General features: G+C 34.2%; 2 protein-coding genes across 4 annotated transcripts; both read left to right on the forward strand.

Annotated features, from left to right (window-relative positions):
• Nucleotides 1–706: 706 nt before the first annotated feature.
• On the forward strand, nucleotides 707–11,382 carry LOC132065307 (protein ENHANCED DISEASE RESISTANCE 2-like). Of its 3 annotated transcripts, none has more exons than XM_059458632.1 (21): nucleotides 707–1,001; nucleotides 3,821–3,895; nucleotides 4,000–4,053; nucleotides 4,132–4,197; nucleotides 4,266–4,324; nucleotides 4,785–4,915; nucleotides 5,254–5,300; nucleotides 5,372–5,469; nucleotides 5,905–6,000; nucleotides 6,075–6,139; nucleotides 6,228–6,299; nucleotides 6,466–6,612; nucleotides 6,730–7,028; nucleotides 7,844–7,907; nucleotides 7,997–8,172; nucleotides 8,821–8,922; nucleotides 9,006–9,056; nucleotides 9,149–9,292; nucleotides 10,396–10,491; nucleotides 10,878–10,979; nucleotides 11,079–11,382. In XM_059458632.1, exons 1-21 carry the CDS (start codon nucleotides 846–848, stop codon nucleotides 11,169–11,171), a joined length of 2,193 nt encoding a protein of 730 aa, XP_059314615.1. In that variant the 5' UTR covers nucleotides 707–845; the 3' UTR covers nucleotides 11,172–11,382. The 3 variants fall into 3 exon arrangements, with proteins under 3 accessions (XP_059314615.1, XP_059314616.1, XP_059314617.1); XM_059458633.1 differs by lacking the exon at nucleotides 707–1,001 and adding an exon at nucleotides 3,536–3,558; XM_059458634.1 differs by lacking the exon at nucleotides 707–1,001 and having other exon boundaries at nucleotides 4,270–4,324.
• Nucleotides 11,383–14,805: 3,423 nt separating this feature from the next.
• On the forward strand, nucleotides 14,806–23,671 carry LOC132062253 (protein-tyrosine sulfotransferase; the record flags this gene model as incomplete). The annotated part of the gene is made up of 13 exons (XM_059454859.1): nucleotides 14,806–14,850; nucleotides 16,403–16,490; nucleotides 17,034–17,211; nucleotides 17,288–17,359; nucleotides 17,956–18,241; nucleotides 20,181–20,321; nucleotides 21,235–21,339; nucleotides 21,447–21,594; nucleotides 22,038–22,087; nucleotides 22,206–22,274; nucleotides 22,567–22,686; nucleotides 22,876–23,010; nucleotides 23,260–23,671. Coding segments are annotated over 13 exons (1,581 nt in total), but the record flags the coding sequence as incomplete, so codon positions are not given.
• Between the last annotated feature and the right edge of the window lie 2,553 nt (nucleotides 23,672–26,224).

The raw sequence follows: 26,224 nt of genomic DNA on the forward strand, positions 1-26,224 counted from the left end.
AGGAAAAAATCGAAGAAAAACAAACAGATTTGATAATGTCAGAAAATAGTGTCTCTGAACATAAAAACCAACAGACTGTGTCGGTTAAAATTGAGGAGTCCATCGGCTAAGTAAAATACACCGGACTCTATTGGTTACCTAGCCGATGGACTCCCTCTCTCTTAACCGATAGAGTCTGTCGGTTTTTGTGTTCTGAGACACTATTTTCTGACATTATCAAGTTTATTGGTTTTTTCTCGGTTTTGCATTACAACCGATGGACGTCCGCTAGTTTTGTCCCGAGGTATTTGGCCCTTTTTTTTTTAAAGTAATGTATACCTTTAAATGTGAGCTCTCTCTAATTTCCCCCTTTTCTTTCATAATTCACGTCAAATCTAACAAACAGAGTTCGATGAATATTTTATCAGAGACTAAAAGTATTAACTTTTGGCGAAACTTAAAGCACCAAAACTGTTACTCCCTCCGTCTCATATTACTTGGACACTTTCCCTTACGGAGGGACGATTTTGAACTTAACCTATCATAATTAAGGGACGATTTGTCTCGTTTTCTCGGGGTAAAATAGTCAAAATGGAGCTTTTACATCATTTGCCAGCCAAACTTTTGTCTCACGTCACGTATGCACATATTCAGTTTGCTTTTTTCCAAGTAAAATACAAATATAACCACCATTTTTTACACACACAAAAGAAAAAAACCAGGAGTAAAAAAAAAAATTCTCTGTCTATACCAACAAATCGATCACAACAAAGTAAATCTCTGATTCCCATTGAACATTTTTCTTTGGGGATCAGAAATTTACAGCAATTTCTTGTTTTACAAGTAGTAATTTGTGGGGGTGGAAAATGAATGTTTCAGAGAATGATGGTAGTAGAATGGAAGGTTGGTTATATTTAATTCGTTCAAATAGATTTGGACTTCAGTATTCAAGAAAGAGATACTTTATTCTTCAAGATCATGTTCTTAAGAGTTACAAATCTGTCCCTGCTCCCCAAAATGAGGTAATTATATCATTTATTTTAAGTGTTCATTTGTCTGGTTTTAACTTGTCACGGAGTTTAAAAAAGAATTTTGAATCTTGTGCCTGTTAATTAAAGATACGTAGAATGTACCAAAATGACCTTTAATTTGTGGTTTTAAACTTGTAATATGGAAAGTTGAAATTAAAGAAAGGCTTTTGAATCTTGTACTTGTTAATTAAATGAATGTACGGAAATGTCCTTTAATTTGTGGTCTTAAAGTTGCCATATGGAAAGTTGAAATTAAAGAGTTGCCAAAAAAGCGGACTAAAAAGGAAAGTATTTGGGTAATTATTTTCTTAAGTGTTTGCTAGTAAATGGACATATGTTATCTCTTGGTTGGGAAATGGTAATTTGTGATTTGGATATTGATTTTTGTTTAATGAATTGTTTCTTGTGCTTGTACTAAGAATTGTGAAATTTGGAAAAAATGTTGTAGTAGTATTATTTGTTTTCAAGTTGAAAATGGTATTTGGAAATTGAAGTTGTGTTTGGAAATGTATACAAATTTGAGTAGTTTTTGAATTTTTGTGAGTGATTTGGAGCGAAAATTGTGAAAAATGACTTTTTGGAGTTTTTTGAATTCCGGGGAAAATTGTAACAATTCTATGCCTAAATAGTTTCCGGAATAAAAATTCCAAAAAAGGTGAAAACTATCCGTGGCCAAACGGGGACTAAGTAGGCGTTTGGGCATAGATTCCAAATATTTTTCACTTTATTTGGAATTTATGAAGTTGGAGTTGTGTTTGGTTATACTTTTTGCAAAGAGAGAATAGAGCATTTTATTTGGAATTACAAAGACGGAGTTGGAAACCAGGTTATAAGTTGTTTTTCAAATTTCGACTCTGAAGTTGGATTTGGAATTACGAAGACGGAGTTGGAAACCAAGTTATAAGTTGTTTTTCAAATTTGGACTCCGAAGTTAGATTTGGAATTTTCATGCCCAAACACTGATTTTGCAATTAAATGAAAAATTATTCCGGAAAAAAAGTGAATAATTCTCATGGCCAAATGGATCCTTAAATTTTTTGCAGTTTCTCTGAGTTGGAGTTGTGAGAAATTGGAGATTTTATTTCAGTTTATTTGTTGGCTTTAACCCAAAAGATGTAGTTTATTCATTTTGATTCCCAAAGGATTTGCATGAAGCTAGCTGAGGCTTGTATAGTCAGAGGCGAGGCCTGGATTTTTTAGTTTATGGGTTCTAGACCGCAGTTCTTTTTGGTTACTGAGTTCAAATTGTTGATATGTATTAAATGAACTTTTTAACACAAGTACAAGTTTTGAGTCAAAAGTTACTGCCGTACTGGGTGGCTTTTGAACCCGTAACTATAAATGTGGCTCTGCCCCTGTGTATAGCTAAGTTATTCGGACTCGGATGCGGGTGTCCGATACGGGTGTGGATCTTGATGTCGGATCCTTCATGATCTAAATTTTAAGATTCGGGGATACAGATCCAGTTATGGATACGGTTGCGGGTATTCGGCTAAAAAACTTCAAATATCTAAAAATAGAATTATAAAAACTAAATTATGGTTATTATGTGGAAAACTTGAGGAAAAACTATTGATCAAGAGGAGAATCCCCGAAGGAGATAAAAGAGAACAGAGTGACGTAGAAATTTTTATATACAAGGTATTCCATTTTCTTCAATTTCACCTTAGCTTTAGTCTTGATTAAAGAAATCATTGAATCTGTCCCGAATTTCTATGTCAATTTTGGTCAAAGTATCCAAAATCAGTTGACCAGATCGGGTACGGATCCCACACCCATGTCGTGTCGACACGGGTGCGGCACCGAAAGTGAAGAGTCCGACTAACATCGACGTATAGTAAAGGATATTGCGGTCTAACTATGAACATCCTGATGCTATGTGCTCAAGGCCTCAGTACGGAATCTTGTGATTTATGATTTTGGCAACTATACCCCTCATTCCATATCTTTGTTTTTGTCCAAATTCTGCAAATGATCGGTGTTTGGAGTATCTTAGTATTCGGTTTCTTAAGTGATACACATTAAACAGGCTAAAATATTGCTTTTTCATCAATCAAAAATGACCTCAGGGACTTTAGCATTTACTGTTGATTTATGCTGATATTCGTACTATTGGTTTCCTCTCGTTCAAATACTTCCTTCTTGATTGCCGGAAAATCCTCTTGTTGGATATTATTTCCTAAGTGATCAGTTTACTTGATTAGCGAGGAATGGAAAATTTCCACAGCCTATGAGCTGAAGGTGCTCACTTGTTTGGAACCCAAATTCCTGGTTATATGGTTGATTCTCTATAGCATAATCCTGGATTGCCTAATCCCTGTGCTGAAGATACCTCGTGCTCAACTGTGCGCACATAGATCTTTATCAGTGAGTATATCCGTTCACTAGTCATCATTGCACTCCTCGCGGGTCAGAGTCTTCTGCACTTCTCATGTTGATCGGCATCTGACTTCTTATTGATTGGGAGATGTCTGGCAGATAGCATGAATTGGTTGAGTTATAAACTAATGTTCAGTAATTTGTTGTGTTTCTCCTACCTAGTCGTATTGTAAGTAGTAAACTCTTACGCATGTGCGTTTTAGTTGATTAAACAAATATTCAGTGTTTTGTTGTGTTTCTGCTACCAAGTTTTATTGTAAGTGGTGAACTCTTATTCATGTTCATTTTATTCTGATATCAAAGGGTTTCAAGGTCCCTTAAGTGGGAGATATGTCTGTTTATGAAGTTCTTCTGCCTTTCACTTCTTGGAATTACACATTTTCCATATTACCAGGACTCATTGCAATATGTCATGTTGGCTCTTTTGTTAGGATCCTATTAGAAGTGCAGTTGTTGATTCCTGCATTCGTGTAACAGACAATGGCAGAGAGAGCATTCAAAGAAAAGTATGATCTTCATTCCAGTGTTTACTCACACTATATTATTCTGATTAAATGCACTTGTTTCTTTACTGAGACTTTATGCTGAAACTTGCTTTTACATTTTCCAGGTCTTTTTCATTTTCACACTTTATAACACCTCAAATCATAATGATCAGCTGAAGGTACGGAAATCATCCCCCTCCATTCAGTTTTTGTTTTTTCTGGGCAGCACAGTGAATAAATGAAAGCCATGAACACAGTTAGGAGCAAGCAGTCCTGAGGAAGCTGCAAAGTGGATCCAGGCATTTCAGGAAGCAGCTTTAAAGGTACATACTGGTCAATATGAGCTGTTATATTGTTCTTGTTGGCAACTCACCATAATGAGTAAATTTAGGCAGACATGAACAGAGGAAATGAAGTTGATTTTCCAAGCAGGGGTTCACAGTCTTTGAGGTACATTTAGTTGATGCATTACCCCTTTTTTTGCTCAGGATATAACCTAGAAGTAATTTACTCCTTTTGTTATATGGCGGTGTTTGACCGAGCACGAAGTTTAAGAAAGAAAGAAAGTCTTTTGGCACATAACAAAAGTACCCTTAGAACTTGTGGTCTTAAACATGCCATGCCATTTTATGACTATTAAACATTGGGAATTTTAAAGCTAACTAGTTTCTAAACTGAAAGGTTGTTTTTTCGGAACAAACTGAAAAGGAAAGAGTGTCATAAAAAATGGAATAGAGGAGTAGAAGTTACTTTTAGGGATAGATGTTGGCTTCTTTTCTAGTCGTGCAAAAACGTTTCCAATAAAGTATTACCTTTCTAAAAAAGAAAAGGTTCCAAATTAAGCTCCATGATAGGACTGTAATTATCATTATTATTATTTAACTTTTTTTCATTTTTGTTTTGCACACAGGTTAAATTGTTCCAACAAGTCTTATCGTCTGAATTCGATTGATTGGACTGTCTGTTCATCCTCAGTTACAGATGCTATGACGTCTGATGTTGTTGCACCCTCGCCTTGGACAATCTTTGGTTGTGATAATGGTAGGTTGTGATTTTATAGTTGTATTTTAGAATGGCTTAAATTACATTTCTAATTCCCCCTTCATATACCAATTCACATCTGCTTAGGAAATTTCGGAACTATTTAATGTGGATTTATGAAGTATATTCTGCAATTTAGTTTTCTTCTTGAGGGTGTCAGTCTATAGTTTCTTTGACAATGTTTGCAAGTCATGCTTTATTACTTAACTGAGTATTAGCTTTTAGTAAGAAACATGATTGGCTTTATGTTGAGACACCCTTGAATGTTTCATTTGTATTTGATGTTATGTTTTTGTAATTGTTGTTTGCCAATTGTCTTGAATCACTTGGGCATGCAGGTCTTAGGCTCTTTAAGGAAGCTAAAGATAGGGAATCTCTTGGAAAGGTAAGTGATGTTCTCCAGCAACTATCGCAGTTAAATATATAATGCCGCTGAACTTGTTCTATGCTTTGCAGTGGGACGATCACCCCGCAATAATGGCTGTTGGTGTAGTCGATGGAACTTCAGAGGCCATTTTTCAGACACTCATGTCACTTGGTCCTTCAAGATCAGAGTAAGTTGCGAAATCCATGGTAAATTTCATTTATCCCCCGGCCCCACAAAAAAAAAAAAGGTGGGTGGGCATCCGTAGCAAAAGTCACCATACGTACAATTTTTTTTTTATAGTGAAGACTTCACTGCTAGTAAATTTTTTATCTGTTTACAGAAATATAATGTTTTATCTGAACATTTTCTTTTGGGATCTGCGGAAGAGTTCCATGAGTTTCTGCATGGGCACCTTTAAAGTTATAAAGCTTTCCATCGTGTTCACTACTTAATATAGATCATATAGCTTAGAGGTCAAGTAGATGGCATAACGTATACTAATCCCAAAAGGAAATTCTTTACAATTTATCATCTGCAAGTTATTTAAGCTGCAGTGATATGCTTCTCATCTTGTTGATTCCTCTTATGTTGTGACTAAAAGATATTGTATTTTATGTTGCAGATGGGATTTCTGTTTCTACAAGGGCAGTGTGATTGAACATCTTGATGGTCACACTGATATAGTTCATAAGCTTCTAAATCGGGATTGGCTACCTTGGTGCGTACGATTCATATTTTAATTCTGAAGAAAGTTTGTTGTTTCTGTATTAGAATTGACATAAGACTTTGCAGGGGCATGACAAGAAGAGACCTTCTTTTGCAGCGTTATTGGAGAAGGGAGGACGACGGAACCTACGGTACCAACTCTATTGAGGATTGGTCTATAGCTACTTCTTCGGAGTTAGGAAGCTAAATCCACCATAACCAATTGTTACTTTCTTGCAGTTATTCTGTACCATTCAGTGTTTCACCAGAAGTGTCCACCTCAAAAGGGCTATGTTCGTGCCTGCCTTAAAAGTAATGTACGCCTGCAAAGTAGAGTTATTATAAGCACATAGTTTTTTGTTGTCGCTATTATGAACCAGATGTCTATTTGGATCATGGATGAACTACAAATGACAAATTACTTATGTGCTTAGATGCCAGATTTTCTAGTACATTAACATCCCCTAAATCCTTGCAGGTGGAGGATATGTTATATCACCTGTGAATCAAGGGAAGGGGTCAGTAGTAAAGCATATGCTTGCTATCGACTGGAAATTCTGGAAGTCATATGTACGAACATCTGCAGCCAGATCTATAACGATACGCATGCTAGGGAGACTAGCTGGTGTGCTCTCTATGTGATTCCTATTTCTGTCAAATTCATCAGTTGATTTGTCCAAATGTGCATTTTATGACCATTTACCAGACGCAAATAGACTACTTTTTTCTACTGCATTTGCAGCTTTGCGGGAGCTTTTCAGTGCAAAAATAGGAAATTACTTGCCCTCTGATGTCTCAGGGGAGCTTGTCAAAAGCAAAAGATTACGTCAAGTTGAAGAAGAAATTAAGCTTGAAGTGCAAACCCGGTTAGAAAATGGAAACAATGTGGCAGATCCGGAGGAAGAAGTACCTAAAACACCTTCGAGCCTGATGGGTTTAAATGATGCGGCCGATGAGTTCTTTGATGTCTGTGAGCCACTGGATTATGACCAATCAGAAAATGGCTGGTCTGCTGATTTTGGCCCAGAGATATACTCTCAGGTATTACCTGCTTAATCCATAAGCTTAGGGAATTGCTCTATAAACAGTTAGCATCCTACAAAATCAGGAGTCTGCACGATGCATGACTTCCTTAGTGAAATCCTGTTTGTCGATTGCCTTCTAGTAATGAATCAATATCACACTTTGGTTCAAGTGATTATCTATTTAAATAGAGGCTTCATGTTTTTTTCTGTCTTCTAACAATAAGGAGTTGTTTGGTTTAAAACTGGGACTATAACATGGATAACTTATTCCACCTTCTATTTTGGATATAAGTTATACCAAGATTTAGGTTTAAAAATAATATCACTTTTATCTAATACCTCCAACCAAATATGGGGTAAATGTAATCCCAAAATTTAAATCGGAATAGCCAACCTACTCCCTTGACCAAATGGCCCCTAAGAGTCTTTAGCCTGGTCTGCGGTATATAGACTGAACTAAGGATATATGAAATATCCTAGGAAGCTCCAGATCTTAGTTGTCAATAATGTTAATACATCTTCATTTCTTGAACACCCACCAAAAGAATCATATTTTCTACCGTACTCTCTCCATCCCATTTAATGTGACAGCGTTTGATGGGGACAAAGTTTAAGAAAGTTAGAAAGACTTTTGAAACCTGTGGTTTAAAACAGGCTAGACATTTGTGTGTCTACAAAATCATGGCACTAACGGTCATTGGAAATTTAACGTTAAATTGTTGTTGTTGTTGTTCATCTTCTTCTTCTTTTTATCATCTAGTTGCAGATCTTTACTTTTATAGATATGTTTCTTCCTATTTCCTCATTTGTATGCTGGTTTTGACTTTACAGGATGCACGTCATCCCAAAATGTCAACTGCTGCAGTTTTCGTGAAAAAGCTGCATGATCTTGCAGGCAAGTTTGATGTTTGTTGCTATGGTAGAGAACTCTATTAATCTGCATGTTGAAGTTCTAAGGACATAATATTTCTTTTAATGCTGCAGTTCAGAAGAAGGGTTATGTAGATCTGCATGAGATGGCGAAGGAAGATACATCATCTTGCCACTTTGGATCCACCCTACCAAAAGATTCAACTTGTAGTTTGCCTTGCAGTTATACTGAAACAGATCCTTCTACTTTTCTTATTCGTAGTGAGACGTACCTGGATGATCGTAAGAAGGTGAAGTCCCGTTGTTGATTCAGCTTTCATGCTTAGCTTACTGTAAACATGTGCTGGTTCAATTTTTGTGGTCTCCGTCGCGTAATTGATTGATCATCGCCAATTTGATGATTAAAGGATATGCCATGTCTGGTCAAGTAGAGTCAAAACAGTTTTTTCTGGAGATGTCAGAAACAACTGTCAGGAAGTTAATTTCTAGGGTGTGTTTGGTATGGAGGAAAACATTTTGTAGAAAATGTTTTTCAATTTTTCCATGCTTGGTTGGTCAAAGTCTTTGGAAATCATTTTCTCTAGGAAAACAAGTTCCTTAAAAATGAGGAAAATGACTTCCCTAGTGGAAGTAGCGAAAACAAGTTCCACAAGTATCATAGCATTGATTATCTCTTCCCGACCCTCCATCACATACCACCCCCACCCCACCCCACCTCATATCCCCATCCCCACCATCACCGCAATCCTACCCCCATCTCACCTGCCATAGTGTTTGCGTAGATTATATATAAATGCTTTTGTGATACTATTTTTTCTATGTGCCAAACACAAGAAACTAATTATGAAAGCCACTTATTTTTCAGTATGCTACTGTATTTTAGAGTCTAGATACTTTCTCGTGTTACCATGCCGTTTATCATTGTCTCTGTTATACAGATTAAGGCAAAAGGCACCTTGATGCAAATGGTGGGTGCGGATTGGTTGAAGTCTGACAAACGAGAAGATGATCTTGGTGGTCGACCTGGAGGAATTGTTCAGGTTTCTTCTGTTATTCAATGAAAATAGAGCGATCATATTGTTTAATGCCTATGAGCCTACTGTTCACTATCTTTTCTCTGCAGAAATATGCAGCAAAGGGTGGTCCAGAATTCTTCTTCATTGTGAACATACAGGTATGCAATCTCTTATTTCCTTCATATACTTTGATTTCTTATGTAGCTTCTATCAAAATGCTTCATTTTGCTGGTGTGTCACTTGTATTCAGGTCCCAGGTTTAACAACATACACTCTTGCTCTCTACTATATGATGAATACCCCTTTAGAGGATTCACCTTTGCTGGAGAGTTTTGTCAAAGGAGATGATGCTTATAGAAACTCAAGGTTCAAGCTCATACCATACATATCCAAGGTTTGGCTTTCGCTCATTGGGAGTGAACAAAATTACTTTTTATATAAGGTTTAACATATTTTTCTGTAAGTTGCTTAGTCCATTTAGCAAAAGGTTATGGCACATCAACATTCATATAGTAGGTATTGTGCTCATGTTTTAGCAAAAGCTGATTCTCTCTATCTCTCTCTCTATATGTGTGTGTGTGTGTGTGTGTGTGTATCTTAACACATAGGTTCCATAAAGATTTTAAAGGCAACCAACATTATGTTACCCACAAGGCCACAATTCGGTCCTCGTTCTAAGAAAATGATAGGCAACTTTGAAAGAAACAGAAATCTGTTTAAATGGGTTCTTATTTATCGTAGGAACTCTTTAAGCAAGCAAATTTAATACCCCCTTATTCCCACTAAAGCTATCCTTTCAGTTCTCAAGGGCTCAAATTGAGCAAATCTACAACTAGATTCTCAATTGATTAATTTGTTTTCTGCCAATGTAGCTATACTTAGAAATAACAGCAATGAATATTAACAAATCTTTCAATTCCAAGGGTCTATATTATATATTACCCCCTCCGTCCAAATTTATGTGAAGGTGTATGAAGGTATTTGACTGGCATGGAGTTTAAGAATGAAAAAAAGACTTGAAACTTGTGGGTCCAAAATAAACCCTAAATTTTTGTGTGGCTACTCATTAAGGGTAAAATGAAAAGTTCAAAGTTAAATTGTTACTAAATATAGAAAGGTGTCATTCTTTTTGGGACTGACTAAAAAGGAAAGAGTATCGCATAAATTGGGATGGAGGGAGTACAAAGGATCAGTTTCAAAAAAATTCTTTTCGGGCCTAGAGAACTGCAGAAAGGTCGTCTAGGAAGACACAAGGATGCTGCATGCTTAGGTTATTATTCAGAAGTCCATCTAACCTAGAGTCCTGCTTTCCATGCAGAAGATTGTAACTTGTTCTGGTAGTTGTTTGCTTTTTGGTTGTACAGTGTTCTTTTGTTAGCATTTCTGGTGGCACTTTAGACATATCTCATCCATTTTTGTCTCAACTGTTGGGATGCTTTGAAGTATTCCATCAATTAAAGTACAGTGGTTGTATTTACTTGAGCATTCACTTTTCAGGGATCATGGATAGTCAAGCAGAGTGTTGGGAAGAAAGCTTGTCTTATAGGTCAAGCGCTAGAGATCAATTATTTTCGTGGAAAGAACTACATAGAGGTAAAGTACAAGAGTATTTTGGCACTAAATGATGCATAGTGTTGTTGAGTCTAATGATTTCTGAATATTACCAGTGTGGTAAAAGTTGAATAGTTTTTGTTCTCTTGGAAAAAAGTAGTATACGTATAGCCTGTTTCACAAGTGCTTCCTGGGAAAAGCTACACTTTCCAGCTTCTACTACTACTCAAAAACACTTTTTTTCCCTAAAAGCTAGGGCAAACACCTCCACTTTCTAAAATAAGCACTTTTTCAAGAAAATAGAAGATTTTTGGCTTCCCAGAAGCTTGGCCAAATAGGCTAACTATCTTAAGAACAATAAGTGGAACCTGAAACTAATATTGACAAACATCACTATGTGAACCTGAAAATTTATGTTGTAATTTCAGCTCGGTATCGATATTGGCTCATCTACTGTGGCAAGAGGTGTTGTTAGCCTTGTTGTTGGTTACCTAAACAATCTAGTCATTGAGATGGCTTTTCTTGTCCAGGTAAAATTTCATGTCCTCATATTCTATCAGTGTGCATGTTTGATGATCATAGTCTGTCGATATGGTTACTAAAGCGCATTTACTATCTTTTCTTCACAGGCCAACACGCCCGAAGAACTCCCTGAATATCTTCTAGGGACTTGCCGTCTCAACCATCTGGACGTCTCCAAAGCCGCTCAAGTGAAACCGTGATCTTTGTATAATCTCAGCTGGTTTTTAAACATTCTCAGTGTATTGTTAGGTTAGTCCATATGCTTACAGGAAGTTAGGGTTATTCATTTGCACAGGAAACATGAATGACAGTATGACACTATATGAAAACTGTTGTAAAGTGACTAGTGAATGTTGTCCAATTCTTTGATTCAATCAAAAGCCACATCAGCAGAGTGCTGCATTAGTGTTATTTGTATAGTCAACAAAAGTGTGCTGTTTCTAGTTATTGTGTGGGGAACATGCTTCTCTTTTTTAAATGCATGTTTTCTCTTTACAAAGGAACCAAATGGGGGTGTTGGGGAAAATGAGTTGTATGCATGTGCTCAAAGAGGAAAGCTTCAAGAATAGTAACTATGAAAGAGATAAAGGATGGCTTTGACCCTAGGGAACTGTTCTTGTGGGGATGTTGGCCCTTTTGTCTTGTGTTCTGAGTTCATCAGGCATTGGACTTCTGTACCTCTATGCTCTTTTTCTAAGTAGAAGTTGACCGATCACTTTTCGACTTTGGAAATGAAAATAAGTTCGTTGTCATGTAGTTTTAAATTCGACAGGTACGTGGAGTTTGAATTTTTTTTTTTTCTGGAATTTCACATGTGGAATTTGAAAATTATGACAAAAAAGGACAGTTCAGGTGCGTTACTAAGCTCTTCCGCTGAAGATTTTACTACAGGGGTATTATATGGCATCTTTACCCTACATATCGAAACTTATGACAGTGACTATTTTTCAATTACAATAACTGAAAAGTGATTATTTGTGAATTTATCCTAAAATAACTTTAGTGTTTGGTTTATTTGACACTTCAATCAATTGAGTACATGTTATCTTCTACCAGCACATATACTATGTAACCTTATCCACCAAGTCTTAAGCTCATTTTATACCAAAATGCTTTTCGAGGATAGAGTTTTATATACTACTTGAAGTTATGACTTATTAGCCTAGCAGAGTCCTCCACGAATTACTATTATTACCTCTGTCTCATTCTATGCGATATTCTCTCTAATCTGTTAAAAAAGACCAACAACTTTTGTATTTTAGAAATATTTTAACTCAAAATTTTCTCACTTTATCCTTAATGATATAATTTTCACAAGTTTCAAAACACCTTTTTTTCAAAAAAGAAAAAAGAAAAGTTATAGGATAGACCCAGCATATGGATAATCTAACAACTGCTATGCAATTACAAAAAGACATAGGATTAAAGTTTTACAAATCAGAAAAGGAAAGAGTGTTGAGAACAAAAGGAAAGAGTATTGAGAACAAAATTGAAGTTTTATACCCAACTTTTGTAATCTGCATGACGAAAAAGAAAAAGACTCTTGTAATTGAGTCGAGGATTACTTTTCCAATTTTCAAATACTAGTAAACATTATTTATTGAAAAATTAAAATTGATAACATAATACTCTTATATCAAATTCCAATATTACACAAGTAAGTTCCAACTTAAGTAAATATAATTCAAACGAAAGAAAAAATATAAGTTTATAACCTCATTCACAACGAAATTCTACTTTAATAACGTCACTCATTGTATGTCAAGTTTGTTAATGACTCATTCTTTCTACTATTAAGAGGTGTAGTTTCAAAAATTAGAATAATAACACAGTTATGCAAAATGAATAAAATAAGAAAATAAAAAAATACGAAAGAATTACATGGAACCACAAGAAGTAAAGGTTGGAATGAAAAGAAAGGAAATGAAAGATAAATATATTAAAAAATAAAAACAAAATAAATTTAAAAAGAAAAGAAATTAAAACAAAACAAAAAAAGAAAGAATTAAAAAGTAACTCTGTAATTACTGGGTGTAATTACATCCAATTCTCAATCCCCCTTGAGAATTAGAGAGTGTAATTACACGCTCTCAATTATACCCAATTTTCACCTAACTTTATAATTATTTGATCAAATAAATAAGTTAAATTGTGTAATTACACCTAATTCTAATTACCGGAGTGACTTTCCAAACAGACCCTTAAAGGATTAGTCGCCTGAAAAAATAGAAAAAGAAATACTCCACTGCATAAGTGGTGGGACCTTGCCACTGCTAGTCTAAAACCAAAGTATGAAACTCCACTCTGTAGATGTTTGAATATTATTTGATTGAAATGAATAAAAAATTGAAAGTTAAAAGATGTCTTTAGAAGTAAATTTTACAACTAATTTTTAAAAGTTTTTCTTAGTGAAAGTTAAAAATTTGTGATTTAAAGTGTTCCTTTTCTAGCTTTTTAAATATTTTTAAAATTTAGAAGTATTGTTTCACTTGTTATACTATTTGATTACTGTATTACTTGCAAATGCTAATAGCTAAAATTGTATCTACAAATACTGCCTTCACTATTTGAATATTGAAAGTAATATTTATTTTTTAAGAATTAATGTGTCATCTTACCGCAATTTGAAGCCATGTCTATAACGCAAACATAAAAGCTCTTTTTTAAATTTTACCATTTCATATCCAACAAATGTTTGGTTCTTCAAAGAAAACAATTCCATTATAAGTATAAAACAACTTTTTTCAAAATTTATTTTCCTAATAACTATCTCTACTGCAAATATCAAATAAATTTACTCTAACTAAAATTTAACTATTAACAAACATTCTCTAATTGCTAATTTTATTATTTATGGTTAACATGATTTATTTTTCAAAAAAATAATTTTCTATATAAATATTGACCTCCTTCATTTTCCCTTTTAATTAAACAACAACAACAACATACCCAATATAATCCCACCAGGTGGGTCTGAGGAGGATTGGGTGTACGCAAACCTTACCTCTACCTACCTTGTAAAGATAGAGAGGCGGTTTCCGATAAACCCTCGCCTCAAGAAAAGATGAAAATGCATCAGTACTAAAAAGACATTAAAAGCAACAAGATAATAAAACACCATAATTCCATATAAATATTCTAATAGCTAATTTTATTACTCCCTCCACTCACTTTTACCTGACACGTCTTCTAAAAATAGATTTTTACTTTTACTTGTCACTTTTAAAGATATCTAAAAAAGATAAATTTTTTTCTTATTTTACCTTAACATTAATTACTCATTTTTAAATTATTCTCTAAGTTCAATGAGATTATACACCAATTAATAGATTATAGTAAAATACATATTTTATTTATTAATTTTTAAGTGACGTGTAAAGTTAAAAGTGAACAAGTAAAAGTGAACGGAGGGAGTAATTCTGTTAACTTCGGTTACTACAAAGACATTATAATAAATGTCATTTTATTTTAATTAAGACACACACATAATAATAGCATAAATCCCTTACTTACACCGATCGGCAAAACAGTGTTCCAATTTTCCGATTGCCGGCGGTGAAGTGGACCCCACCAATTCTATAAATAGGTTCACAGATACATATTTATGAGCACAAGATCTCGAAATTCTATAAATAGGTATGCCCCTTTTCCCCCTCTATTCTCTTTTTTAATGCACTTTTATCTATATATATGTGTGTGTGTGTGTGTTTATTTATAAGGTTTCAATTTTTCTTGGTGTTTTCATAGTTGGGTTTTGGTGGGTATTAAGTTTTTTTGTAACTGCTCATTTTTTTTTTATGTTTAAAAATACTAAAGTTTGAATTTTTACTTTGATTCTTGACTGGTTATAGAGTGTGTGTATCGAAATTACATAAACAGGTTAGCCCCATTTTCCCTCTATTCTCTTTTTTTAATGCATTCTTCTATATATATATATATATGTTTTTTTTTTTTTTTTTTTTTTTTGTATGAGTGGATTCAGGTCATTGGATTTTAAAGGTAATTAGAGAGAAAAAAAGAGAAAGTTTTGATGGGTGTTAAAATTTGATGAAAGCTCTTTTTTTTTGAAAATGCTAAAGTTTCAATCTTTACTTTGATTCTTGAATAGTTATGACTGTGTGTGTCTATATATTTTATGTATAGAAGCAGAGAAAGGAAAAAACTTTCAAGTTTTTGTTGGTGTTTTCATAGCTGGGTTTTGGTGGGTATTAATTTTTTTTTTTTTATAACTGCTCATTTTTTATGGTTAAAAAGCTAAAGTTTGAATCTTTACTTGGATTCTTGAATAGTTATAGTGGTAAAAATGCTAACTTTTGAATGTTTGCTTGAATTCAGCTAGCCCCATTTTCCCTCAGATCTCTCTTTCTTTTTTCATGCATTCTTCTATATATATATGTGTGTGTGTGTGTGTGTGTTTTTTTTTTTTTTTTTTTTTTTTGTGTATGTGTATGAGTGGATTCAGCTTGTTGGATTTTAAAGGTAATTACGAAAAAAAGAGAAAAAAAAAACTTTCACAGTTCTGGTTGGTGTTTTCATAGCTGGGTTGTTGTTGGTGTTTATATTTTTGAAACTGCTCATTTTTATGGTTAAGATTGCTAAATTCTGAATGTCTAACTTTGATTCTTGAATAGTTATGAGAGAGTGTGTGCGTATGTATGTTATGTACACGCCCAGTGAATTCAGCTAGCCCCATTTACCATCAATTCTCTTCTTTTTTTTTTTCATGCATTCTTTCTCTATATATTTGTTTTTTGTTTGTTTGAGCGGATTGAGCTTGTTTAAAGGTAATTAACCCTCTTCCCCCACCCCCGCCCCGAGGGAAAAAAGAGAAAAAAAAGGTTTCAAGTTTTGGTTGCTGTTTTCATAGCTGGGTGGGTGTTACCAGTTTGCTTGGATTCTTGAATACTTATGAGTGTGTGTGTGTTATGTATATGCCCTGCTAGTTGGATGTTAAAGGTCACTCCAGCCCTCCTTTTATTGGAGACTTTATACTTAGGTGGGTATTAAAATTTAAACTAATGTTTGAATGTTTACATGGATTCTTGAATAGCTATGAGAGTGTGTGTGTGTATTATGTATATGTCCTGTGAATTCAGCTAGTTGAATGTTAAAGAACAGTCCCACTTTATACTTGGCTGTGTTAAAATTTCGACTTAAGTTTGAATGTTTACTTGGATTTTGAATAGTTATGAGTGTGTGTGTGTGTGTGTTATTATGTATATGCCCTGTGGATTCAGCTAGTTGAATGTTGAAGAACACTTTCACCTCCTTTTATTGTGGATTTTGTACTTGGGTGGGTGTTAAAATTTGGAGTAATGCCTGTTCATCAAGTGCTGAAGTTTGAATCTTTACTTTAATTGTTGAATAATTATGAGTGTTCACTTCATGAGAGGATTCTGATTGTAAAAAGTTTTTCTCTGGGTTGTTTCAGTTTGATTTTTGGGATAGGTTGGAGGTGGGAATGAGGCAGAAGGTTCATATATTTGAGGTTCTTGTGATCTTGGTGTTTCTGCTCTCAGGTATGTCTCTTTATAGATTGATTATTTTTTGTACTTAATGTTATGGATGAAAGATTTTGGCTTTAATGTCCTGAATAAATGTATGTTTTCTGACTATCTACTTGTTTAAATTTCTAGTACTAGCAGTATACCATGGACATTGTAGTATAGCACATTCATCTCGTGTTAAAACAAGCTATTTGAGTCTTTGAACGTCATGTTTAGAAAATTTGAACAGCAAAAAGAAGTTCTCCTTTGAAGCAATTTGCATAAAGTTTGACCTTGGAATAGGGTGAAGATGAGTTCTTGAGGCCTTGTTGTGATTTCAAAATTTTCTTCTTCTGATCGAAAGCTGGATGTTTCATAACATTGATGTTTTAAATGTTGTCAACTTGTCATGATGATGATATAAAAGATATCTATGAAGTTTTGTAAGTGAAGCATTATGCCTTCAAATCATATGAAGTTCATAAAGATTTGCTCATAAGCATGTGATGGGAGCTCACTTTAGGGGAATGGGGATTTAGACTTATCTGGAAATTGATAATGTTATTTGGTGCCCAGTTTCTACCATAACAAAGGCATCTGAGAGCAAAGATAGCTTCAATCGGTGTGAACACATAGTCAAGCAGTGGGCGTCTTCTTCACTTGACTTGAAAGTCAAAGATGACAAACATGTCTTGCAGAACTTGCTCTTTTTTCTTCATGTTCCCAGGACTGGAGGGCGAACATATTTTCATTGGTAAAAGAACTGTTTCTATGGATTATTTTATAATATGATCTGCATATTAGCTAATGGTATTGTCGTGTTTGTGCAGTTTTCTTAAAAAGCTTTATGCTAGTTCTTTGGAGTGTCCACGTTCGTATGATAAGTTAAGGTTTGATCCAAGGTAATAGATTTCTTCATTCTTTATGCATTAAATCGTTCAGCAAATATTGGACATTACTATTTTCAAAGTTGTTAGATGTTCTGTTAGAAGCTAGAAGAAGACAGTTTCCTGGAAATTAACGTCTGGTAGTAGTGGAGCATCACCAAAGCAAACTTATAACTTCGGTTGAAATGACAAATTGCTTTAGGCATTCCAGTAGAGCCTCTGAATACTGATGTTGCTGTCTTAAAAAAAAAGTAAACACTGCTGATGATAAGGTCACTTCTATCTATTTGGTTATTTGTTGTACTCCTGTTTGTGTATTTTGGAAGTTAGAGTTAATAAGAGAATTATGTGTATCAAAGTATTTAGCTTTATTTAGATGAAATAAATGGATTGCCAAGCTTAAATACAGATTTTATAAGGTCTGGTTGTTTGAAAGTATCCAAGGTAGAAGCTATCATATCAATCATCTTGAAGTGTGCACGAGGACTAATGCGCTATTGTACAATTTGTTCTATCTATTTTCTTTGCTTCCTCTTTTCCTTACCTTTTTCATTTCAGAAAATTTATTAATAGTTGATCTCAATTTTACTATTTCTCCTTTGCTGGTGCAGAAAACCAAAATGCCGCTTGTTAGTTACTCATGACGACTACAGCATGATGTCCAAACTTCCCAAGGACGAAACTTCTGTGGTGACAATCCTTAGGAATCCAATTGACCGTGTTTTTAGCGCTTATGAGTTTTCTATAGAGGTGGCAGCTAGGTTTTTGGTGCACCCTAACTTAACATCTGCCACTAAAATGTCTGGACGGCTGCGTTCAAAGAATGCAATAAGCACTCTAGATATCTGGCCATGGAAGTATTTGGTCCCTTGGATGAGAGAAGATCTATTTGCTCGAGTATGTATTTTTTCCAGCATTTGTCGATTTATCATCTAGTCCAGTGAGCTTTACTATCTTAATTTTCCTCTATAATAACAAATTATAGCTTACATATGTAAAAACCTTATTCAACCAAATATATCAACCTGAAAAGCATAATTGTCTTATCTAGTTTTCCCTCTTCTTCCTCCAACTGTATTTAGACTCTGCCAGTGCCAATATGCTTATCAGATAGTTCCTTACTAGTCCACATTGTTGAATGGGTTCCTTTACTGATCATTCACTGCTTCCTTGCCATTGGAAGACGAAATGAAGTACCAGATGCTTGTGCTAATAATTTTAAGTAATTTCTCTTTCTATACAACAATTAGTCCAAAAACAATTACCTTGTCTATTTAGAGACGTTTTATGTTTCCACTATGTATGAAGTCTTTTTCTGATTATATAGGAACCTTATTGTGTCCTATCAATTAAAGTCTATTTGTGATTGATGATGGTGTCCAATCAATAGACGGAATTGAGATGATAAGTGGAAGTATTCTTATCCTTCTAGCGCTGTCAAAGGTATCAACTTTAGAGAATTTCTTTTCAAATAACCAAAGAGTGTCAACTTCAGATAATTTACCGTAAAACTAATTAGCACCATACGAATCATATCTCAGCGAAATATCAGGATTTTAGTTACTCATGACGACTACAGCATGATGTCCAAACTTCCCAAGGATGAAACTTCTGTGGTGACAATCCTTAGGAATCCAATTGACCGTGTTTTTAGCGCTTATGAGTTTTCTATAGAGGTGGCAGCTAGGTTTTTGGTGCACCCTAACTTAACATCCGCCACTAAAATGTCTGGACGGCTGCATTCAAAGAATACAATAAGCACTCTAGATATCTGGCCATGGAAGTATTTGGTCCCTTGGATGAGAGAAGATCTATTTGCTCGAGTATGTATTTTTACCAGCATTTATCGATTCATCATCTAGTCCACTGAGCTTTACTATCTTAATTTTCCTCTATAATAACAAATTATAGCTTATATATGTAAAAACCTTATTCAACCAAATATATCAACCTGAAAAGCATAATTGTCTTATCTAGTTTTCCCTCCTCTTGCTCCAACTGTATTTAGCTCTGCCAGTGCCACTATGCTTATCAGATAGTTCCTTACTAGTCCATGTTATTGAATGGGTTCCTTTACTGATCATTCACTGCTTCCTTGCCATTGGAAGACAAAACTAAGTACCAGATGCTTGTGCTAATAATTTTAAATAATTCCTCTTTCTATACAACAATTAGTCCAAAAAAATTACTTAGTCTATTTAGAGACATTTTATGTTTCCACTATGTATGAAGTCGTTTTCTGATTATATAGGAAGCTTATTGCGTCCTATCAATTAAAGTCTATTTGTGATTGATAATGGTGTTCAATCAATAGACGGTATTGAGATTATAAGTGGAAGTATTCTTATCCTTCTAGCACTGTCAAAGGTATCAACTTTAGAGAATTTCTTTTCAAATAACCAAAAAGAATGTCAACTTCGGAGAATTTATCATAAAACTAATTAGCACCATAGGAATCATATCTCAGCGAAATATCAGGATGCAGAACAGTTTTTTTAAATTTACAAAACACAATTAGAATGATTATACTCCCTCTGTTTCAATTAGTTTGTCTTACTTTCCTTTCTAGTCTGTTTCAAAAAGAATGCCTCTTTCCTAATTTGGCGACTCTTTAATTTTAACAGCCCACATATGTTTAAGACCACAAGATTAAAGGGCATTTTGGTACACTATACATATCTTTAATTAAGACCACAAGATTCAAAAGTTTTCATTATTTTCTTAAGTTCTGTGCCCAGTCAGACTAAGACAACAAATTGAAATTGAGGGAGTTATCTTCTACTGGGTTTTCCCATCTTGCATAATCATTAATGTGTCGCATATCTCTGGACTGCAGAGGGAAGCAAGAAAACAAAATGGTCATTCTGATGTTACAAGCATTAATCCGTATGATATGGAGGAGATGGTGATGCCTCTACATGAGTATATCAAGAACCCTATTGCTCGGGACATCCTTCACAACGGAGCCACATTTCAGGTATTGCCTGGTTTTATATTTACAACTTGAAACCTTCCGTCCTCCTTTTCTTTTTCTGCATTTTATTGTTTGGAGTTGTACAAGACCTTAAATTAGGAACTCGGAACTTATGGGAGGAAGGTAACCAACATGCTTATGTTGGTATTTTACTATAAATTTCAGGTTGTTCTTCTGTTTGATTGGTTAACTATTGTTTAACTGGTTACTGGAACTGTGGTTGGGGTTCTTTTTTGTTTTCTTTTTTCAGAAGACATTGGCAAACTGAAATGAAATTGCAAATTGATTTCAACTTTGAATATCTTGACCCTAGACCGGTCTCAGATACTGCCTTGCGTGTTAGATGCTGTATCATGAAACAGTCTCTTACCATAAGAAATTCATTGTTTTGAGAAGTCTCTGCAAAACAGATTATTCAATTAACGCCGAAAATGCAGAAGTAACAATGATATAAGGCGAGGCTCTTTATCATTTCTTTGGGTGTAGGAAAGGAGGGAGTCTTTCTTAGAGATTGGGAAAAAAGAAAAAAAAAATATTATTGTATGCAAGAGTGATGTTGGATGCTTTTTATTTATTTTTTTATTTTTTTTCTGGACCCAGATTGCAAGGGGATTGCGTCTAATGTACCCATATGTATGTAATGTCTAAGTTTTTAGAAGTCGAGTATGTAAATTCAGGGGGTTGTCGCGTGTTAAGCTGTTTGGTGTTTACAATTAGATGACCCTGTACAAACTTTACGCTGTTTCTGCATAATTGTTTTAGTGCCCACATTTATAATTGTCTTTGCTCACAATGTCACAATTAGTATGTCATGATAACCATGATCTATTTACCACAACTTGGCATACCTAGTATGTTAATAACATACAAACGCTCTTGAAGTTGTTTCATCTTCCTGATAGTGTCTAATTTATAGGTCGCAGGACTTACAAACAACTCTTATCTGACAGAGGCACATGACGTTCGTCACTGTGTACTGAAGTATCAATCTCTTGGAGATTATGTGCTTAAGGTTGCAAAGGTAACCAATCCACACTGAATTAAATTCAACTCTCTGTGATATACCCTGCTATATCCGTTTCTTGATGATGATTGGAATTATGATAGATACTTGTAAAAATTTTGCAGAAGAGGTTGGACGATATGTTGTATGTTGGACTCACAGATAACCACAAAGAATCAGCCACCATGTTTGCAAATGTAGTTGGTACTCAGGCAATTTCACAGTTCAGTGGATCAAAATCACATGAAGATCATGCTGCTAAAAACAACTCTGGTCAGTTAGAAGCTCTACTTATATAACTGAATTGAATTGATGCCTTGGCTTGAAATATTGCCTTGTTTCTTGTAATGTCAATGGATGAGTATCAATTTGAACAACCAAGCAGTGACTGTGCTATACACTTTTTTTTCTATATTTATTTCTTCTTGATTTGGGGGTTTCGGTGTGTGTGTGTGTGTGGGGGGGGGGGGGGGGGGGTTGTTTTGAACCCGTCACTTGGTCCCACTTTAAAAAAAAAAAAAAAAAAACTGTTTCTTCATAAAAAATTCCAGAATTGGTGAGTTTTGGAAATGTTTTAAAAGTTGAGTTTATAGAAATGTTTCAACAATGGATTTTTCAAGAGTGAAACATTTTCTGCTAGATTCTTGTGTTGTTCAAGTTGGTGTGTTGGACGCTTAGTTGTAGTTTTGACGGTTACATGATTTGGTTTTGCACAGAACAGAGCTCTTCACTGGTAGAATCTGATTTTGATGCAAATTATCACCAGGTCAGCTCTCTGTCTCTCTTGATATGTGATAATAAACTGCCCTATTGGCTTTATTAAGTGCCTATTTGAATATCAAATTAAGCTGTGATCTTAATCCGTTATTTTGCCTAAACTTCAGAGCAACAGCTCATACCAAAAGACCAGTCAAATTTTATCATCTGAACGAGGTGAAGCAACAAAGGAAAAGGTAAGCCCATTGCTATGAAATCCAAAACGATATGTTTCTGTTCTAACTGCAATATATGAAAACTTCGAAAAACTTTATTATGTGCCTCACACAACTCACATTAGTTGTGTGAGATATCTTTTTATCTCACGAAAAAGTGGATCTAAATCATTACAACTGTGGGTCCACAAAATTTGGGTCTACTTTTTCGTGAGACAAAAAAGTGCCTCGCACAATTAGTGTCAGTTTTGTGAGACATAATAATTATTTTTTATTAACTTCCAAACTGTCAACTTTTCTGCCGCCACAATAGATGACCGCAGGAAAGCTCATGGATGCATATGAGAGCTGTATTTCTAACTTAAGGAAGAGCCAGTCTGAAAGACGTGTAAATTCTCTAAAGAAAATTTCTCCAGCAAATTTTACCAAGGAGGTATTGTAGCCAAACTGCATTCTGTTTTCCAATATCCTGCAATTTACATTTTCCTTGACAAGCGTTGATAAACTTTTAAGAATGAAACCAAGTACATTGTGTTTGCCCACACAGTTCTACATATGTCGTTTCAGATTTTTCAAGGGCTCTATCCTCGTATCTAAACATCCATAGTTTCAAATTTAATAGGGACGTCGTCAGGTGTCTGAAGCACTGCTTCAGGAGATCACATCATTAAACAGCCTCGACGTGGAGCTTTATAAATATGCACAGACGATCTTTGCAAATCAACACAAACGCATGTTACAGAACAAAGTTATCACAGTAAGTGCCCATGTTACCCAATTAGTTTTTAGTGTGGTCCATGCCCTTGATGCTGAATGCAATAAATTATTACCAAGGGAAAATACATAAGTTACCCCCTAAAGCTATCCTGAAAACTCGGTTACACACTTTAACTTTTCGAGTGCTTTTTTAACCCCCTATTCTTATTCGAAATGAAATATACGTGTTTTCAACGAGAGCATTCTATCTAACAATATTTCAGGCTTAACCAGTTGTGTTATTTTGCAGGAAGAGCTGGACAACTGGTTTGACGATTCATATAGTGCTTATTCTTGGGAAGCCATTTTTATTGCCATTGCCGCACTCTTTGTGCTTCTATTCGCTGTCCTATTTGTAACCTCAAAAAGTAGAAGATCGAAAGTTAAGTTATGATATCGCCTACATTAATGACCCCATAGAAAAGGAAAAAAGAAAATTGAATAGGAAGACTAAAAAGATAGCTCAGGTAGCATGTAAGATTCTCAAGCCTTCATTAGTGGAGGTAACTACACTCACCATGCAATTTTGTGGGTAAAAGCAAAAGTTCAATGAAAATTTTTATGCTTCCTATGTCAGTTTCAGTTTTCTTCATTTGTAGATGATTTTTTTGGTCTATCGGAAACAGCCTCTGAAGGTAGATGTACGGTCTGTGTACATCCTACCCTCCTCATACCCCACTTGTGGGATTGCACTGTGTATGTTGTTGTTGTTGTCGTCGTCTGCCTTTATTCATTTATTTGTATAAAAAAATATAAAAGGCCTCTGATCAAAATGGAACAGAAACTAGAGGCAATTGCCTTAATATGGCCACCTCTTTTCTTCTTTCTCAATTCCAGAATTTGTACATGGATTATACATCTGAGTGATTGACGAGATAACAAACTTGCTAAAAGTTCAAACTTGAAAAAATTTGAGCATTCAATGCAAAATTTTAATTAATATGGAATTTGGTGGAGATAAAATTCACTTTTGGGAAATTTAGAGTTTCAGAACTGCTCAATTATATATTTACGAGAGATCATTGTGAACCTATCTCCAAAAATAAGAGTTTATTTTTGTCATTCTCACAAAATGGATGTAGATGCTTATATTAGTACTTGTTTGTTTATGTTACATAATATTTACTCCAGTGAACATGCTAGCACCCAGCAGGAGCAATAATATGATAATAAAATCATGGAAGAGTTTAAAAATTGAAAATGAAAAAACAATTAAACAGTATAGGGGAAGGGGGTTTAATATAGTTAAGCTACATGACTAGAAAAGTGATGGTATAATTTGAGCATTCAAGGGTGTGACTTAGTAGTTAACGAAGTATGTTGAGAATTATGAGGTTTCAAGTTTAATTCTCAACAAAAGCAAAAAATATGAGGTGATTTTTTTTCCATTTGTTCAATGGTTGATAGATAGAGTTATTCGGTATTTGTGTTGATGGGAGATTACAAGTATCCCTGAAATTAATCAAAGTGCGTACAAGCTGATCCGAATACCGTGATATACAAGGGGGAAAAAAAAAAGATGATGATACAACTTTGAACCTCAAAGTCTTTTTTTCTTTTCTTCTTCTCTTTATCTCTTTTTGAGTGTAACCCCTATTTGTCTTGGAATAAAAGAAAAGGGAATTCTCTCATCCCTTAGATTTTACTTAAAGTGACTAAACTAATCATAACTCCCAATTGATAATACCTAGGGCAGATATTTGTATAAAAATATGTTTTTACTTGCCAAACAAATTTGTTTTAAAAATCTTTCGGTTTTTTTTCTTTTTAAATAGACCAATTCAAACTTACTTTCAAAACAACCCACAGTTTTTTTATCAATACCCTTGTTAGCTACAAATAACATGCACTTTATGACTTCATTCTGTATATTATTAGTTAGTTCCTTCATAACTTGATAAACAAGTACAAATACAACATAGATTCCTTGTACAATATATTTGTGATGATGTTTTCATATAATGCTTTTATAACATTTATATTTGATGTGAACTACTATTTATTTCTAGCATCCATCATATAGGATTATTCGTGGTATTCTATGATACGTTTTTACAGGTCAACAAATATCATATATGTGTGCGCAATTCAATCAAGTCACAATTATTTTCTAAAACTTATTCCCACAATAATGCTTTAAAACAAACAAAAAATATACTGTATTAGAAAGCATTTCAACATAGAAAACTGTCCAATCGGCACACAGTAACATTAAACCATGTGCATTATTGGATTGTCACACCATCAAATTATGAGTGTCAGAATTTTTTTTTGATGGGGTCAAAGAAAAAGAGACACCAAAAAGATAAAATTCTTTTTAAGAAATGGAATAATACTGGTCTACCCTTTGATCAGAAAGACAATCACCAATTTTGGACCCTACTCAACAGCTCAGCAATAATCAGAAACTAACATTTACTCCAACTTAGGTCCCATACCATCAACATTATTTGAAAAAATTATTCGTACTTGGTATTAAATTAAAGCAATAAATATAAGATACATGATCTTTACATAAAAATTAATTAATTAAATTATAATTAGGAATAATAATAATTTTCATCCCTCAACTATTACTCCCTCTTTCTAGCAAACCCATCCCAATTTGTTTTACGCTTTTTCCATAACTTTATGAAAGTCTTTTTGAATTTCTTAATTTTAACAAACCCATTTCTTCCATAACTTTATTTTTGTGTTTAAATATAAAATCTTTAAATTTCCCGAAATAAAATTTACATATTTGAAAATTACGTAAAAAGTACTATAAGGTTCCATAATTAATAATTTAAAAGACATATGAAAAAATTATGGTCAAAGAATAACACGTTTGACTCTCGAAAAGTGAAAAGTGTCAAACAAATTGGGACGGAGGGAGTAATAAATATTGATTTTAGTTCTTGTGATACATATATGACTCAGGACGTGTAATTTTTAAAGAATCATAATGTGTGTTTTACCGGACCTATGTTATTAACTTTTTCTAGAAATGATATTACCATTAAATATGAAATAACAATATAAATTTAACATAACACATGAATACTTAAGTGGTGAAACATTTAATGATTATGGTAAAATTATGAATATCTACAAGCAAAGAGATCAAAAGTGAATATTTAATTAATTTAAAATTAAATATGATTATTCATATATCATAAGAATTAAAATCTAAATTTATCAATAAATAAAAAGATCATAAATATCATGTTTATTGT

This window comes from Lycium ferocissimum, chromosome 7 (assembly GCF_029784015.1).
Source record: "Lycium ferocissimum isolate CSIRO_LF1 chromosome 7, AGI_CSIRO_Lferr_CH_V1, whole genome shotgun sequence".
NCBI lineage: Eukaryota > Viridiplantae > Streptophyta > Magnoliopsida > Solanales > Solanaceae > Lycium > Lycium ferocissimum.